Source organism: Polypterus senegalus, chromosome 8, assembly GCF_016835505.1.
Source record: "Polypterus senegalus isolate Bchr_013 chromosome 8, ASM1683550v1, whole genome shotgun sequence".
NCBI lineage: Eukaryota > Metazoa > Chordata > Cladistia > Polypteriformes > Polypteridae > Polypterus > Polypterus senegalus.
The window spans coordinates 140,305,280-140,324,316 of record NC_053161.1 but is presented as its reverse complement, the minus strand read 5'-3'; the positions used below and the strand labels follow the sequence as shown (position 1 = coordinate 140,324,316).

General features: G+C 39.5%; 1 protein-coding gene across 1 annotated transcript in view; it reads left to right on the top strand.

The window, feature by feature from the left end:
* LOC120534599 (EF-hand calcium-binding domain-containing protein 6-like) overlaps positions 1-19,037 on the top strand; it is a 234,833-nt gene that overhangs the window by 68,367 nt on the left and 147,429 nt on the right. The window contains exons 12-14 of the mRNA XM_039762188.1: positions 3,904-4,074; positions 9,110-9,190; positions 16,450-16,610. Of these exons, the coding sequence (XP_039618122.1) occupies positions 3,904-4,074; positions 9,110-9,190; positions 16,450-16,610 (413 nt within the window). The remainder of the gene's footprint in view (positions 1-3,903; positions 4,075-9,109; positions 9,191-16,449; positions 16,611-19,037) is intronic.

Sequence of the window (19,037 nt, the reverse complement as noted above, 5' to 3'; positions counted from 1 at the left end):
ATGCATGCAGGTAGCAAAAAGCACATAGCAGCACTAGAAGAAGTCCAGAGAAGAGCAACTGGGCTAAATTTTGGGACTGTAGAGAATGTGTTATGAGGAAAGACAGAAGGAGTTGAGCTTTTTCAGTTTAAGCAAAATGAGCTGAAGAGTGGATATGTTTGAAGTTTTTAAAATTATGAAAGGAAATAGAAGAGTGGATCGAGGCTGTTATAAAATGGCTTCAACAAGAACATGGGGACACAGTTGGAAAGTTGTTAATGATAAATATCCTAGAAACACAAAACTGTTTTTCTTCAAATAGAGAAGACACATGAAATAAATGATCAAGTAGTGCCATAGACAATTTAATTTTAGGGCCCTGATGTTGTTTTGAAGAAAATTATTTGGAAGAAATTTGGTGGGCAAGTTAGGTGAGTTTGCTGGGCTAAACTCTTCTAATGTTATAGTCTGTGAAGTAACAGCACAAAGCACTGTGCTACTATGCTGGCCTCTTGTTATGGTAATTATTAATTATTCATATTATTACACATTTGCTTCCTGATGCTGCGCTGCACTAGTCACAGTGGGGAAAGCTGTACCATGGCATCTCTTCCCAAGAGACTCTTACAGCCGGCTCTCTGTATCTGCTTCAGTCTTTCAATTTTCTTGCTGTAGTCATAATTTCCTAAAATTCAAAAAAAAATTCAGTTTCAGTTTAGTTCAATTCAATTATTACACTCACTGTTTATGAGCCTACTAGGCTATGAAATAACCACAGATCTAATATGAAAAATATTATAAATTATCTTCAGTTCAGCTACTGTAAGTTTAATCACTATGATTGTTTTGCTCCACACTCTCTATATTGCCTTTGTTAGATAGATAGATAGATAGATAGATAGATAGATATATTTTATTAATCCCAAGGGGAAATTCACATACTCCAACAGCAGCATACTGATAAAAACAATATTAAATTAAAGAGTGATAAAAATGCAGATAAAACAGACCATAACTTATAACTTACTGTATAATGTTAACATTTACCCCCCCAGGTGGAAATGAACAGTTGCGTAGTGTGGGGGAGGAACGATCTCCTCAGTCTGCCAGTGGAGCAGGACAGTGACAAAAGTCTGTCGCTGAGGCTGCTCCTCTGTCTGGAGATGATCCTGTTTAGTGGATGCAGTGGATTCTCCATGATTGACAGGAGCCTGCTCAGTGCCCGTCGCTGTGCCATGATGTCAAACTGTCCAGTTCCATGCCTACAATAGAGCCTGCCTTCCTCACCAGTTTGTCCAGGTGTGAGGCGTCCTTCTTCTTTATGCTGCCTCCCCAGCACACCACTGCGTAGAAGAGGGCACTCGCCACAACTGTCTGGTAGAACATCTGCAGCATCTTACTGCAGATGTTGAAGGACGCCAGCCTTCTAAGGAAGTATAGTTGCCTCTGTCCTCTCTTGCACAGAGCATCAGTATTGGCAGTCCAGTCCAATTTATCATCCAGTTGCACTCACAGGCATTTATAGGTCTGTACCCTCTGCACACAGTCTCCTCTGATGATCACGGGGTCCATGAGGGGCCTGGGCCTCCTAAAATCCTCCAGCAGCTCCTTGGTTTTTCTGGTGTTCAGTTGTAAGTGGTTTGAGTCGCACCATTTAACAAAGTCCTTGATTAGGTTCCTATACTACTCCTCCTGCCCACTCCTGATGCAGCCCATGATAGTAGTGTCGTCAGTGAACTGTTACATGTGGCAGGACTCCGAGTTGTATTGGAAGTCCAATGTATATAGGCTGAACAGGACCAGAGAAAGTACAGTCCCCTGCGGCGCTCCTGTGTTGGTGACCACAATGTCAGACCTGCAGTTCCTGAGACGCACATACTGAGGTCTGTCTGTAAGATAGTCCACGATCCATGCCATCAGGTATGAATCTACTTCCATCTCTGTCAGCTTGTCACTAAGGAGCAGAGGTTGGATGGTGTTGAAGGCGTTGTTTTCTGAATCTACTTATTTTGAGATTATTAAATAAGTCAAGTTCATTTTTAGTTAATAGCAGGAAAACAGGAATGTCTGACAAGCAAGAGGAGCCCATTAACTTATTTGGTTGGCTAATAGCTTAGCTGCCCCAATACGTCATCTAGATCAGTGCTTCTCAACTTTCTGGTGTTGCAGCCCAGTTTTTCCTGTTTAGAATCATTTTCAACCCACAAGGGGAGGGTCCCCCTTGGTAAAACGAATGTGAATGTTAAAGGTGTGGGGGCAGATCACTCTTGCTATGCACCCCGTCAGTAGTTCATCAACCAAACGAGGGTCACAACCCAGTGGCTGAGGAATACTGATCCAGATTATTTTTAAAAGCTAACAGGTTTCCTGCCAGTACTGTCATTTGTCAACTTATTTTAAAGCAGGTTCCTTACGTGGCCCACTGGCGGTGAATCTTATTTCATGTAATGGCTGCTTGTATTTAGGCATTTGTTTCTGATAAAGATGCTGTTGTTTTACTGTTGATATTGTTATCTCATTATTCCAAATTTGCAGCAGGGATTATTCATTTTTAGTTGGAACTAAAGCAGGTTTCAATGTTTGAGTTTTTTAAGTGTAAATTGAAGATTCACATTCTGACATATCTTCCATATGCTAACTGGTTCTCAGTAGTATATGGTGTTGTTTAGGATGAAATTATTCTATGCAGTACATCTTGTGTAAAGACTGAGTTGATTGCGCACATCAGTAATTTGTAGCCTTTTCCTCTGTTGCTCTAATTTTGTCCTGATTAAACATCTTAACGATGATATATGGAGAGAAGCACTGCTAATCAGGAAGCCTCTGTGTGTATCATATTCTGTGTTAAAATGTATGTTTGCCTATAAGGGTGAGACCACACAGTTGTGCAGGAGATAATGATGCCACTTCACAGCACTTTTGGCCCAAGTCAAATGCAGTTCCCTCTTGTTGCTGTGTGAATGTAAACTGAGTTCTCCATCTAGAACTGTGCATATATCTGATGAGTTAACCTCTGTTTGGGACTAGTGAGTTAACAAATACAATGGACACTGTAAATATCATAACAGACTGGTAAGGTGGTACAGTGGGTAGTGCTACTGCCTTCCAAAAACAGCAGCATGCCTGTCAATTCTTGTTGCTGGTTGTTGTTCATGTTGAGTTTTCCTGCATTTGTTGTGTTAGATCTCTGGCTTTTCGACCATCTGCATCCACAAACGTATGTATATTTGCTTAATTTCAGATTCCAAATTGGCCCCAGTATGAGTGTGAGTGTGGGCACATGTGTGATGGACTGACGCCCTGTCCAGGGCTGTTTCCTGCCTTGTGCCCAGTGTTGTTCTGACCTAGACCTGGATTAAGTGAGTCTGAGAATGTGTGTTATGTTGACGTTGTGGTCATTACCTTATGTTTCTGTGAATCTTGTTTCCTGCATTCACTGTGTAATACACATGAGTCAATTACCACCTCAGAAAAAAATATGGCTCATTTTTGTCATTCTGTATTGTGCAGAACTGATTATCTGAGGTCCTCTTTTGGTTGAGGACTTTTCACTCCTCTCAGTAGCTTATCTGAGGCCATTCCATTTCTGCTGCTCTTGTGGTGAGAATGTCTTCAGCAGCTCTCACGTTTTAGTTTTAAGTGGTTTATCATTTTTAGTAGAGTCTTATTTAACTACTTGGAAATTTTTTATTAAAATTGCTTTTTATGTCATTGTAAAGCAATTATTTAAAATAAATGCCATGATGTAATATTTAAACTTAAAATATTTAAAATTAAACAACTGCAGGGTTGGTTACTGAGTGGAGCTCAGTGTGAATTAAAAAAATGAATGGAAAGATGGGTGGATGGTTGGGTTATGTGTAACATTTTAGTTCTACATAGTGAATATTCAACTTTTTGTGTTGCTTTGCATTGTTCTCTCAGAATCGTGATGGAAAAATTACAAGGCCTGAACTGCGCAGGATTTTAGAAGGCTTAACCTTTCGAATGACAGATAATCAATTTAAAGAGCTCATGATTTTACTGGATCCAGAACATACGGGCATTATCAGCTACCATCGATTTCTAGAGTTGTTTGAGCTGAAAGAGTCTATGGTTAGTAGTTCTTTTTTTTTCTTATTTTTCTTTAAAAGCTGCCTATCTGGCTTTAGTGGGTTATACAACTGTGCTAGAATAATATTGCTGCATTAAAATTCTTGATTCTTAATGTTAAACATGTGCCAGCCAGCTTTCTCTTGGTGCTATGCATGTCCTCCCCATATTCCCGAAACAAACCCTTCGGCGTCCTTCATGGCCAGCATGTATGTATATATGAGGCCCCCAAAACAACGTGTTTACACCCAGCATTTCAATTATTTGAATAGTATTGAATTTGAAACTTTCCATGATAGAATAGATGACCACCATATTAGGTTTTGATTTGTTGATGTGTCAACAGGTTGGGTGTGACCATTGTTAACTCTGCTGCCTTGTAGCTCCATTTGAATCCTAGACCAAACTCTGTTTCTTTGGAGTCTGCATATTATCTCCATTTTTGTGTGACCTTCCTTTGGGTACTGCAACTTCCACCACCATCTCAAAAATGTGACTATTGAAGGAATACTCCTTTCAAAATTGATATATTATATTATATTATATTATACAGGGTGGTGCATGGAAATGGGAAATTTTGGAACTAGGTGTTGGCAACCCTGGGGTGTCGGCAGTTTTTTGGGACCAATGCGAGCTAGTTTAGAACCCCTTACCATTAGTTATAATGGAGCAGTGGAGTGGTGTACAATGAGCATTTCTCTGTGAAAGCCTTTAATAAGTATGGTGATAGTGTGACTACTGCGCAAAGAGAATTTCAGCATTATTACCAGTTAGGACTTCATGATTGTGTCCCATCTGCTCATGTTATTAATTTTGAAGAAACAGGTTCAGCCTTAAAAAAAGTCCCCCAGGTGCAGCCACTTCGCATACTGCCCAACAATGGATGGCAGCTATTCAACGATTGTTTGGAAAGCGCCTCATTTCACGCAATGGTGACATTCCATGGCCTCCGAGATCCCCAGATCTGACTGTTGGTGATTTTTTTTCTGTGTACTGCACACTTCTTGCAACCATTGCTGAACAAAAAAGGAGGATTGAAGAAGAAATCACAGAATTTCCACAACAGACTGTGTACGGAGAAACAGACAACACCTTCATGATGTTTTCTTCTTAACATAAAATGAATATTGATTACCATCATTTATTGCATATCCTGTACAATACATTTCATCATTAAATATATTTTATAATGTGTTTATTCATGCATTGAGTGTCAATTGAAAATTTCCTGTTTCCTTGCGCCACCCCGTATTATATTATATTTTTTCACCATTTATTATGTAGTGTTGACAGAGAACTCATGTTTTAATGGAGAACAAAGATAAAAATGTTTATGATATGCTGGATTCCAATGGTGACCAATGCTGCACAATGGCAAATGATATGACTGAATTTTTTAATTGAAGATCTACCTCTTTCCATCATTCATTGGTCAAGAGGCCTTTCTTCAATTCAAAAACTCAATCCCATGTGACTTTTTTTGCCTGTTTATAATGTGTGCTGATTTTCCCAGAAGCATTTATTTGATAACGTTTTAAAAAATTGCATGCGTTTTGAATGTTGTGAGCGAACACACGGATTACTGAAATGAGGTTTATCCAACATGAATAACGTGAGACTTTTTTTATCCATGAATGTTTCTAATATTGTTTGCTGTTATACAGCATTGGTTTCCTTTGGCTTGTATTATATGATAACCTTTTTCTCTCTTCACTCTCCATGAAAATGTGAGATTAAAAATGTTTACTCAGTCATTACTACAAAACATAAAATATAATTTTTAGGTGGAGTATTCCTTTAAGCTGAATGGTCCTGGAAGAATGAGTATGCAGCATGTATATGAGTTTGCTCTGTTATACATGGCATCTCATTTTGGGTTGGTTCCTACCTTGGGTTCAGGTATATATAAATATATATATATATATAAATATAAATATATAAATATAAATATATAAATAAATATATAAATATATATAATATATATATATATAAATATTGTGAACGATAGGGGGCGCTCTCGCTCCCTTGAACCCCCGTCCACGACTCCAGACACCAGGTAAAAGTCCTCAAGTTGACTTTATTTTGTCGCCACAGTGCACAAAGCACACTCTCCACCACAATTCTATTAAACTCACAATAATACAATAATAACCAATCCTCCAGCTCCCAGATGCGTTGCCACCCTTCCACCCAGCTCAGCTCGCCGTCTGGGAGTTCCCTCAGTCCTTTTATACATCCTGACCCAGAAGTGTTTCTGCCCAATAGTCCACAAGTCCTTATTCCTTCCGGGTCAGGGTAAATAGTCCCTTTCTTCAACCCGGAAGTCCGTCGCTCTTCCTGTGACGAACCAACGGGTCACAGGGCACTGAAGAAGCCCTCGGTCCTCCCTGCAGCTCCCTCCTGTGGCCCCCACGGCATCCAGCAGGGCTTTGCATAAAAACTCCAATGTCCATGATGCCCTGCTGGTCTTCTGGGGACCTCCACGCTGCAAGGAGGGCTCCACCTGGCGGCTTGGGGGTATTGGCCGGGATAAATGGCCGGCCATCCATTACAGTATTCCCCCAGCGACGAATTATTATTCGGAGCGGCCTGCCCCGAGAGGGAAGTCTTCCTCCAAGAGGACGTCCTGGTTGAGCCTTGATTAAAACAAACATCTTGGTCCCTGGAGAACCTAGGGGGAATATTATTCCAAATTGACATCTTGTCCCCCTCTCTCCAAGGACAGTTCCGCCAAATATGGCCCAACCTTCGGCACCGTAACACTGCCTCTGTCCTCCTGGTATTCTTCCCCTACGGGACTGAAAACAATAAGGACATGTTAGGTCCGCCCCTTTTTCTGGGAGAGAAACCCCTTCCTCCTCTACTGGTGCTTTTTCTCTTTTTGCTTCTTTCCCTTTCTTGTCAGGAGACCCCCGGTTTATTTTCGGGATCTCCTGCTTGATCTGGGGCTTGTCCACAGTCTGAGTCTCTCTACTAAATGAAGAGAGCCCCTTTACTGTCTGCACCCCTCTTGATTTACAAATTACCGGCGGCGTCTTCAGGGCTGCCTCGCCCGGAGTCAGCACTGTCTAGCTGCCCCGGATCGATTAGCCCTTCCGCCGACCACTCGGTTAACGTACCGACCTCTCTTGTAGGGTACGCCGTGTATTGGCACCCGCTACTTATTAAACGCGGGCCCGGATCACACCGCGTCCCTCTATTATGTACGATACGGGTCTCGCTTACCTGTATCGCCGCATCATTCATTACGGGAGGCTCCCCACCAAATCGCCGCACGTAGGCCCTCACCTTCTCCAACGGCTCTCTGGCTGCCGCTCCCAAATCCCCGATGATCTTTTCAATGGTCGTCAGGACCTGCAAGACACTCGCTACGGGCTTGATTAGCTTTTCGAGCTCCCGCAAGTTTATATAATTATTTATTTCGACCGGCAGAACGCTCACTTCCTTGTTCGCGTTACCTGCCGACCGGGAGCCAATGAGCACGCCCGCTTCAAGCACGTGCTCTGACGGGTCTCGCGGAGGCTTCTGGGACTTGGAGTTCTCAGAGGGTCGAGTTGCCTTCTTCGGCGAACTGCGGTTTGTCTTTAATATTTTTGCAACATCCCGATCAGCTACTTCCCGACCCTCCTTACCTTCTTGTGGGTTGAGCGATGCCTCGCTTGCCTCCCCCTTCCCCTTCGGAAAGACCAAGTCCATTCCTTCGGGCTCGAAGTTGCAAACAGCAGGACGTGGAGCTCCACCTTCCCGGAAGGCACCGGGTTTGCTACCGTGTCCCTCGTCGGCTGCCATCATGCGGAAGTCGACTTCTAGGCGCTCTGGCTTCGACAGGAGAAGGCCGTCGTCTTCGGGGCAGTCTCCTGTTCCCCTCGGAGCCTCCAGGTGGTCATCTCCAAGGTACATGCACGGGACAAGGTGAGAAACAATAAAAGGATTTTTAATGTCGTTCCCGGCACGTACCTTAGAGGGATCGTTGCTTCCTGGAGGTTTCTCCGGACTTGTAAGGCCTCTCCTTAACTCCTCCCGAGCGTCGACCATTGCACCTACGGCACTCCCGCTGGCGTTGTCGCTTTGCTTGCCCTTCTTCTTTCCCATTTTGGACTCGGTTTTTTCGGGTTTTGACGATGCTGTGGTGATTCCCGATTCCGTAGTCTTCTCGGGGTTCGTTTCCCACAGAAATTTTTGATTCAGGTCCTCTGCAAACGACGCTAGAGTATCCTGCCGACTACGCCACTGTGAACGATAGGGGGCGCCTCGCTCCCTTGAACCCCTGTCCACGACTCCAGACACCAGGTAAAAGTCCTCAAGTTGACTTTATTTTGTCGCCACAGTGCACAAAGCACACTCTCCACCACAATTCTCATTAAACTCACAATAATAACCAATCCTCCAGCTCCCAGATGCGTTGCCACCCTTCCACCCAGCTCAGCTCGCCGTCTGGGAGTTCCCTCAGTCCTTTTATACCTCCTTACCCGGAAGTGTTTCTGCCCAATAGTCCACAAGTCCTTATTCCTTCCGGGTCAGGGTAAATAGTCCCTTTCTTCAACCCGGAAGTCCGTCGCTCTTCCTGTGACGAACCTCCGGGTCACAGGGCACGAAGAAGCACTTGGTCCTCCCTGCATCTCCCTCCTGTGGCCCCCACGGCATCCAGCAGGGCTTTGCATAAAAACTCCAATGTCCATGATGCCCTGCTGGTCTTCTGGGGACCTCCACGCTGCAAGGAGGGCTCCACCTGGCGGCTTGGGGGTATTGGCCGGGATAAATGGCCGGCCATCCATTACAATATATATATAAAATTGATTAATAATCTTGAGTTACTTTAAGAGAGAAGAGTAAAGATCTAATACATTTTCTTGGAGACATGTCATTTGCTGTTTTCATAAATGAATGGAAATCTCAACCACTTTATTTATTTGAATTAAGTTTTTTTTTCTCATAAATGACTGGAGTGTATTTAGTCACTTTCATTCTGCACACAATTGTTTTAAAAACAAACAACAAATTAACATTTATATTTATGAATGTTTGTCTTTTTGATTAGGAGGGCCACAAGTGGCTAAATGGAGTGCATGAAGCTCCAACAGTGAAGGATCCAGAAGTATCGACTTTGGCTCTGAAGACAGTAAGAGAACTGCTAATTATGTGCACACACACACATACACACATACACACAAACACGCTCGCACTTATATTAGCTGCAATCAGTGATGATTGATGGCTAAGCCTCCACAGATACTTGGCCACTAAATAAAACAAGGAGTTTAATTAAAGGCAGAAATTAATTTTGGCAACAAGGACCTGCAGCTGCTTTGGCTTGCAAGGTGCCTGCTTTGAGCTTTGGAGAGATGAATGAAGAAATATAATTTGTACTTGGTTAGTTAAATATCTCCTGATGCTTCTGCTAAGGTGCGGCTTACTGAATACACTATTACTTTATCTATGAAAATCCATTTTAAATCTTAATATTTTTTTGGTTACACAGGTAAAGTCTGTTTGTAAAACTTGATATACATCTTTATTCTTGGCATGCCAAAAAGTCAGTTACTGTTAAACATAAGTATAAGGAAAAGAAAGTTCAGATATATAGACAAGAGATCAAAAATAGAAAATACAACAGATACAGGTACAATCACTAATTTGAAAACATGTAATAAAACCATAAGAATTCCAAAACACAGCTTCCAGAAAGGGGTATTACAAAGTGGCTGCCCCAAAGTCAAGAAAGCTATAACCTGCTAGAGCAAAGCTAATATCCCAGACTCCTCATGTTATATTCCAGACCCTTGCATTATGTGACTGCTGTCCAATAAATGTTTTCAAACATCAGACCCACGTAACAGGAGCCTGGGACAAAGACGAGCAAATGGAAGGGCCAGAAGTGCAGCATCATCCCTTTCTTACCATACGGCAAAACTTGGCCTTATTTCTTTTTTATTTAGGAACAATAGGAACCCATCCCATTCTACATCCAAATTAACTTTCAGACTGTTTCAGATGACTCACTGTGACCACAGGGTGAAGTCTTAAATAAAGTGTATTGAGGATGGTCAGCTATGTTCTTTGAGGTTCATATGAATTGAGTTTAGGTAAATAAAAAGTAAACAGTGATTCTTTAGCTCCATTTAGGATACTTCCAACCATAACTTCAATCTACAAAAGTTGTCAGGAAGCATGTTTATGCTAAGTGTGTCCTTTTAATGCTGTACTAGAAAAGAAGCATATTTTGTGCAAAATACAATACTTGTACAGTAGGTGATACTGTGGCCATACAGTATATCTTCTCTAATAGAGAAATATGCCTTGAAAAAAGTAATCATAATAAAGCATATTAAAATTTGGTAACTATGGTTCTGAAGGTAAGGTTATTGAAGTGATTGACAAATTTTCTATGACGGCACCATAGTAAATAATCTTCAGATTTTTATTTGTACAAGTTAATCGTGTCATGAGAGTGATACGTGAATTCAATTTCAGCCTGCATAAGCACAAGCAGCCAAAATGAGATGTGGCCTGCACTGCTTCATCTTCACCACCTCACAGTGGATTCACTGAAAGCTAGGGCGAGCTTATTCAACCAGTCACGCACACCCACTGTTCACTTTCCTGCAGTCTGGTAACTAAGACCAAGGCTATCAGATTTATGATAGCTTCCACTGATAAGTCTTTAACACATGTTATACAGTAAAATACATAACAGATTTCAGCTCATATACATTCCACTAGTTCAAATTTTATTAAATAATAATTAATTAGAATATTAGATAAGTCCTATCCACTTAATTCTTTTAAAAATATCAGGTCTAGCTTTGAAGCTTCCTGAAGTTCTACTGTCTGCCACACTACTTGGTAACTTTTTCCATGTGTCTGTGTTTCACTGTGTAAAGAAAAACTTTGTAATGTTTGTGTGAAATTTACCTTCAACAAGTTTCCAGCTGTGTCCCTGTGTTCTTGATGAACTCATTATAAAATAACAGTCTTGATCCACTGTACTAATACTCTTCATAATTTTAAAGACCTCAATCATGTCTTATCTGAATCTTCTTTTGCTTAAACTGAAACATCTTAGCTCTTTTATTCTTTCCTCATAATTCAATCTCTATAGCCCTGAAATGAGCCTAGTCACTCTTCTCTAGACTTTATATTTTGGTAATAATTTTAATTAATAAGCCATTGAAACACATTTTTGCATTTAAATTTATTTGCTGAGCAGACGCTTTTATCTAGAGAGACTTACAAAAAGGGCAACATAATGAAGTAAACATCAGTCTGAGGGACTGTTTGGGAAACAAGTATTACAGGACAAGGTTACAAAAATTGATCACCACAAGTGAAGAGCTTATAACAAAATACAAGCAAGTTACAATTCCTAGACAATACGACCAGCAGGTAATATCAGTTAGACAGGAGTTCACCCAACAAGAGAGTCTTTAAACACTTTGTGTTTCTTTTTTAACTGATTTTTTCAGTTCCTGTTTTACCACTTTTGGAAAAAGATTGCAAAATTTAGCAAAATGATAATTTTGGTAATTGGTAATTTCTGTCTGAACCATATATTTCACTCATTCTTTATCATTTTGTCAAATGGTTTGCCTGCCATGTTGTATTATATGGTGAATTTATGGTATGCATGCTCCCAATCTCTTTTTATGTATACTCTTAAGTAAAGTCTTTATTGTCATAACAAGATCAGATCATGGAATTTGAATTGGTGAAGATCATACAAAACAGAAATATACCAAATAAGGACCACCATAATCTCATTTCCAACAGCACACAAATAATCCAGTATACACAAACACACAGCCATAATGTATTCATTAATAGATAACACATTACAGTATTAACTGCTTTCATTGCAAAACATTTGCAATGGATGAACAATTTTCAATTATTCAATTATGTACTGCAAAAGTATCTACTGTGTGTCTAATAAATGCATTATATTTTTAAAATATTGAAGGAGCATACACGGCTTGAAATCCCCAAGCAGACTATTTTCCTGTGTAGCTCCTGGCTGGTGGAACAAGCTGCCCACCTTCATCCAAACTGCTGACTCCCTCAATGTGTTTAAGAAGCGTCTGAAGACAGTTTTGTATGATCTTCACTAATACAAATTCCATGCAACTGATCTTATTATGACAATTAAGACTTTACTTTCAGAGTATACTTTAAAATTCACCACATAATGTAACATGACAGGCAAATCATTTGAAAAAATGATAAAAAATGGTTGAAATATATGGTGCAGACGGAAATTTCCTATCATTTTGCTAAATTTCACAATCTTTTTGCAAATGTGGTAAAATAGGAACTGCACAATCAGTTAAAAAAACACGAGTTAATTGGTATCTATAATATTCATTATGTTAGATCACAGATTGTCAGTACCTTATTTGTTCCCAATAAACACTGCATCCAAATATTCTTTTTTATGTCTCCATCTGTTTTGACGTATAAAAGTGTCTGTCTCTTTCAGAGATTTATACAGTATAGGTTTGCTTTTGATTTTTATTTTTACACTAGAATAAATCAAAGAACTGCATGCAGTTTAATGAGTAAATAAATACACAAGGAAAGATTTCACGTTTGTGACTTTTCAAGTTCATCCTTAAAATTAATTTTGATAATCATTTTAATGTTAAATGTAAAGGAAACAAGTTCATCCATCCATCTTTCTGACCTACTTGTCCAGGGCAGGGTTGTGGGGCAGCTGGAGTTTTTATCCCAGCATTCACAGGACACAAGGCAGGTACATCCCCTGGGCAGGGAGGTGGTCCATCGCAGGGCAAACACACCTAACTTACATGTCTTTGGACTGTGGGAGGAAACGGGAACACTCAGAGGAAACCCTCACAGACCTGGGAGAACATGCAAATTACATTACACAGGGACCAAATGGATATGCACACTGGTGTCCATGTTGCAAGACAGCAGTTCTGTCACTCAGAAAGCAATCCAATAATCTTAATTTGGTGAAATAATTTCAGATACATTCTGTGCTAGAAAAATTCAAAACCCATATTTAGCATATTGAGTGTTCAAAATTGCATCTTATTTTGTTCTATAATTTTTTTATCTGCTGTATTTTTAAAAAGTCAAACTAGTGATACCCAAGGAGTCTCCGAAAAAGACACAGTACCGAAGGAGTCCAGTCTTTGTCTCAGATCATTGGATAGCGTCCATGTGTCACAACCTTATTACAAGACAGGAAGCTTCAGGACTCTAAAGACCTTCATCCTTTTGCATAGATGCTGCTGGTTTGACTTTGTGTCGAATGAGCAGTTGCTCATGGAGTCCTGAATGAGGCACATTACCTGCATTGTGAGGGAGCATCCATTATAGCACTATGGCCATGTGGCGCGATTCCCTGAGGGTAATCCGGTTCCCAGGATCCTCATAGTGAGGACTGCAACAGCTGGACCAGGCCAAAGGGAGGCCCACATAACATCTGGCTGTAGTAGAGAGATGGTCATTTCCAGAGGGTGGGAATAAACTGTGTCTGCCAACCAGGACCCCAAGCTGTTTCGTCATGTGGTGGGTGCAGTGATGTGTTGTACTAGTGCATGCTCCCTATCCTGACCTGACCTGTATTTTTAAATGTACACAGTCCTTGTATAATTCAAATAGAAGTGGCAGGTACAAAAGCATATTGCATTTAACTGAAACAAATAAGAGGTACAAAGGCACATTATGTAGTATGAGGAGCAATCTATTTTCTCTTGATGTTCCAACCCTTGCAGTGCTGGTGTCTGAGTTTGTGTGTCCTGTTATGGAGTAGCAGCCATTCCGGGTTGGTTCCTGCCTTGTTGCTCATGCTGTATCAATGGGCTCTGACCTTCCACAAAACTGAACTGTTTTAAGTGATCTTGAGAATTTGATAAAATGTGTTTATATTACATTTCATTCTCTTACTGTTGGTCATCATAATCGTGTCATTTGCAGTATTGCCCATCCAGGTGGTTGAATAAAGAGGTACTGTAAGTTAGTTTTAAGCATCTTTTATTAAGCAGTTGACTCTCACTAAGCATACTGAGCTATATAGCGCTGATACTACAAGATGGATTTTAGTAGCCCAGGAAATCCCCAAAACAAAGACTTTAGCTTACGTTCACTCAGTACGATTGTTTCCGAGGCTTACACTGTATTTTTCTGAAGAAACATGCAAGTAAGACTTCAATTATACTATGTACACACAGCAAAAAATATGGCTTGACTTTGACTACATACTCAGTGTTTGAATATATTTTGTCCTCCATCTGTGTGGTCATTTAGGTAACATATGTATGCCTGTATCACTAAACATTAGTCCATTACCATAGTTCTACATAATGAATGGTCCCAAGATTTGTAAGCAAGCATATGTTTACTTGTCATGAAATAGAGTCTTGAAAAGGGCAAAAGGGTGTGTGGCTTCCCAAAATAAACAAGAAGCAGGCCAGGATCTTAACTAGACTACCTAGAAAAGGCTCACCTTATCTCAGCCAAACCCCAAATACCACTTGCTGGGTTCAGCTGGAGCAGGCCACAAAACGGAGAGCTGGCAATTATTAAACTATGAAAAACCCCAAAAGAGAGGGGATAACTGCCAGTGCCCAGGTTGTGAACAAAAATGTATCTATATAAATCAAAGATATATTAATGAAAATCAACAATGGTATGCAATGCAAAAAGGTAATCCACAGAAAACAAGTAAACAAGCAAACATCATCCAGAATAACAATCCAAAAAAAGAAGGCAAGAACATATAAAAAACAAACAAAATAAAACCCAATGGATTTAGTCATAAAATCAGTACTTTCAGGACTTAACAGTAAACTAAATGATCCCCAGTTTTTGACTTAAATAGGCAGAGGAAGGGACCAGGAGTGGTGATGTCATGGTGGCCCCACCTCCTGAGGGTGCCACCCCTAAAATACAAGGACAGAAGGGAGCATGATTTTACACACAGAAACATAATAATACATAAAGACAAACAATAAATAATTACAAAAAGACTTAAAAAGGAACATAAAACAGTGGCCACAGAACACAATCATTACTGCTGTTTGACTGTAACCTTAAATACTGAACATGTGTTGATGCTCTTCAGTTTTATTTTTACTTTAATTTACTTATTAACTTGTAGATGATTCTTGATACATATATGTATGTTTGTACCTTGATAGTGTACTTCAAATTAGGACCATTCTTGTTAAATGCATATTTGTGCCTTTTTTGTCTGCTGCTGTAAGCCTGCTTCTATCTATCTATCTATCTATCTATCTATCTATCTATCTATCTATCTATCTATCTATCTATCTATCTATCTATCTATCATATAGTGCCTTTCATATCTATCTATCTATCTATCTGTCTCTGTCTGTCTGTCTGTCTCTGTCTGTCTGTCTGTCTAATCAGTAAATCACAAATTTAAAAAAATTAAGTATAAATTGTGAGAGTCTGAATTTTCCCTTAACAACATTTTCAGTGATGATTTTCCCGACTCTAACAGGGATTAGTAGAAGTCACAATAGCCCCAGAATGTGTGATAAACTACGTGCTCCTCTTTAGTGATGTGCACATGGCTACAGCACCAAAATGGCATCTTAATTAAGCAGAAAAAGGGGCTACATCTGTAGGGTGTTATCTCGCAGTATGATACATGTATCGTGAGCACCAAATTGTTGTGATTGTGAATGGCTTTGATTAAATTGTTTACATATATTGAAAAAAAATACTGTTCTTTTAACTATTTTTTAAACCTGAAAAAGCAAGCTTCAGCATGTATTAGAAGAAATTCTTTTATTTAACAGCTTTATACAATTTCTCATGTCTTGTTATAGCATTTAAATAACCACTCAACAAAGTACAAGTGGTTTGAAATGTACTATTTTAGCAGTCAAATATAAGTTTCCTGCTATCATTTATGCCATAAATTTAAATTGAAAATTACTGAGAATCATAGCAGTTGGTGGTTTAATATTTTGGGGCTTTTTTCTACCGTTTATTGCCACCTTCATTTACTTCCTACCATCTGTCACCAGTCAGAGTCATATTCATAAATGTGTAGGTGTTGAAGAAACCGTAATGCACCATTTGTTTCCCATAGAGTATGCAGCATATACAGTATATGTGTCAATTCCATTATTCTGTTTTTAACTGACGTTGCCTGTTTATTAAATAGTAATTCATTATTTATGCTTCTTTATTGAATATTTTCTAAACCACTGTTTATTTGAATTTAAAATTTAATGCTAATTAAAAATGAATAAAAGAATAAATATGACCAGAAACAATATAAGGTGTATTTCTAGAAAGATAATACTAAAAATTCCATTAAACAGAATGGTCGGACTGGTTTTAACATAAGGAACTGATGTCCAGTTATCTTCCATGTTACAGGTTGAAGGCATCTTGGCTGATAAAATCTCTGACAACTGGAAGGAAATTATTAAAGCCTTTAAATGTTATGATTCAGCAGAAACAGGATGCATCAGCCAGAAGGCACTGCTGAAAATCTTGCAGACATACTGTCTGCGTCTCTCAGATGAACACTTTGAGGAGTGAGTTTGTTTTTAATATCACATCATTTATAAGTTCCCAAAATGCAATAAAATGATAAATTAAGGGAAATAAAAAATGTAAATTAAAGTCACATACTGTACTGTATTTCTAACGATGCATATGTTATAGCTGAGTGTATGGAATAGTTGTGCTGGACACAATAGGAAATCATGCACAATAGCCTGCTTTTCATCATTAAATCTATTAGCATTGCATAGGCAGTAGAACTTTAAGCCAGCAGCCATACCAGATGTACATCAGAACAGGTCATCGACCTGAAGCTAAGCATGTTGGGGCCCAGCCAGCACTTGGATGGGAGATCATCTAGGAAAAGCTTGGGTTGCTGCTGGAAGAGGTGTCGGTGAGGCCAGCAGGGGACGATTACCCTGTATTAATTGCCCGCATCAGCCTAGTCATTTAGGCCCCCTAATCATCCCTTGTCTTTGATTGCATAACTATCTCTCACCCTTATACCATCTCACGGCTAATGTGTGTTTAGTGTAGTGGCACAAAAATGGCTGCTGTTGCATCATCTAGGTGGGTACTACACATTGGTGGCCATGAAAGTGGCTCCCCAGTTTCCATGTTAAGAACTTTGAGTAGTGCTAGATAAATTTTTATTATTATTAAAAACTAGCAGAATACCCGCGCTTCGCAGCGGAGAAGTAGTGTGTAAAAGAAGTTATGAAAAAGAAAAGGAAAAATTTAAAAAAAAAACATAACATGATTGTTAATGTAATTGTTTTGTCATTGATATGAGTGTTGTTGTCATATCTATTCTTAACAAATGAAAAGAAAAAAAAAATATATATATTTATATAGCATATCTTTGCAAAACAAAAAGAAAGAAATAGAGCGTCACATACACGTCTTCTTTCCTCTGCCTATTAAGTAATAAATTAAATCGATTATAAATTATTAACACAAAGTAAATGAAAAAAAAAATATCGGGAAAGAAACAGAAACCAGAACTTACCCCACAGCATCCACGCGCTTCTAGCGTTAGAGCCAAAACGTGGTACACGCAGGTTGTGAGGTGTGACGCTAATTAACGCTCGTGCTACAACAGATTATAGTGTTGTTATACTATAAACTATTTACAGGGATCAACAGTTTTGGGGAAGTCCATAACAAAAAAAAATAAAATTATAGATAACATTTTACACTTTGCTATATGAGCAACTGTTGCTGGGGGTGCCAGAATCCAACAAGGAAGAAAAATGAAAACATTATTTGTACAAAATCTTAATTTATTTAAAACGGATGACTCCCGCTCTCACGTGCAAGTCTGCGTGGATATTATGAACATCTGTTCCAAGTTCTATTTAAATTTTAAATAGAAGGAATTTTTATTTAGTCGATAGAAATGTCTTTGGTAGGAATGTAAGTTAAATGTAGGCATCTTTGCATAAAGTTTTGACTATCCAGCTTACATTATATATTCCGAAATATTCCAAGACCGTCTTTATATACAGTACTCAGGTTTTGGGAAGTGCTGATCAATGTAATCGGTGTACCAGGAAATCATGCATTGACACAAGTTCCCCTTTGCTTGGAATTGAAACTGTGATTAAATGCATTATTTTTTTTAATGCGTTATGGAGCACATGCATCGAAGCTTCTCATCTGTGCGATTGTCAATGTAACCCTTTGTAAGTAGTGCCTGGAGGATTCAGTGTGGAGAAACTGTAGAGACAGCTTGTGTATTAACTTGTGGATTTTATTCCAGCGCTTGCTCCTTACTTTCTCACTTGCGCTATAACGCGTAATGCAAACCTTGCGCGATACTCCGCTAACTTAAAAGCCTTGTGCAGCCTGTCAGTTGAAATTGAAGGTTTGCTTGCTTTTATCTGTCTCTCTCTGCTCCTAGCGGAACTGTCATCTCTGACTTGTCATGAAGCACGTTTAAGCTGATGTGTTTGCAGTCTGTGAATAAAAATCCTTCTTGTTTCTACGATCTCCTGTGTCTCTGTGCAAATCTGTGACCCAAGCGTGACAATATATTCCGACGCTGACTTTATATATTCAAGATTTGACTTTATATATTCCAGCGCTGACTTTATATATTCCGACGCTGACTTTATATATTTAAGTTTTGACTATCCAGCGCTTATATTATATATTCCGAAATATTCCAACATCGTTTTTATATACTCAGGTTTTGGGAAGCGCTGATCAATGTAATCGGTGTACCAGGAAATCATGCATTGACACAAGTTCCCTTTGCTTGGAATTGAAACTGTGATTAAATGCATTATTTTTTTTAATGCGTTATGGAGCACATGCATCAAAGCTTCTCATCTGTGCGATTGTCGAGGCGTGCTGAGTTGCGCAGCAGCCTTACTTATGAATATGCTAAGCACATTCCTTCAGCCGCCACGCCTCCCACGGCGAGCGAGCTGCCCGCTATGGCCGTATACAGTACT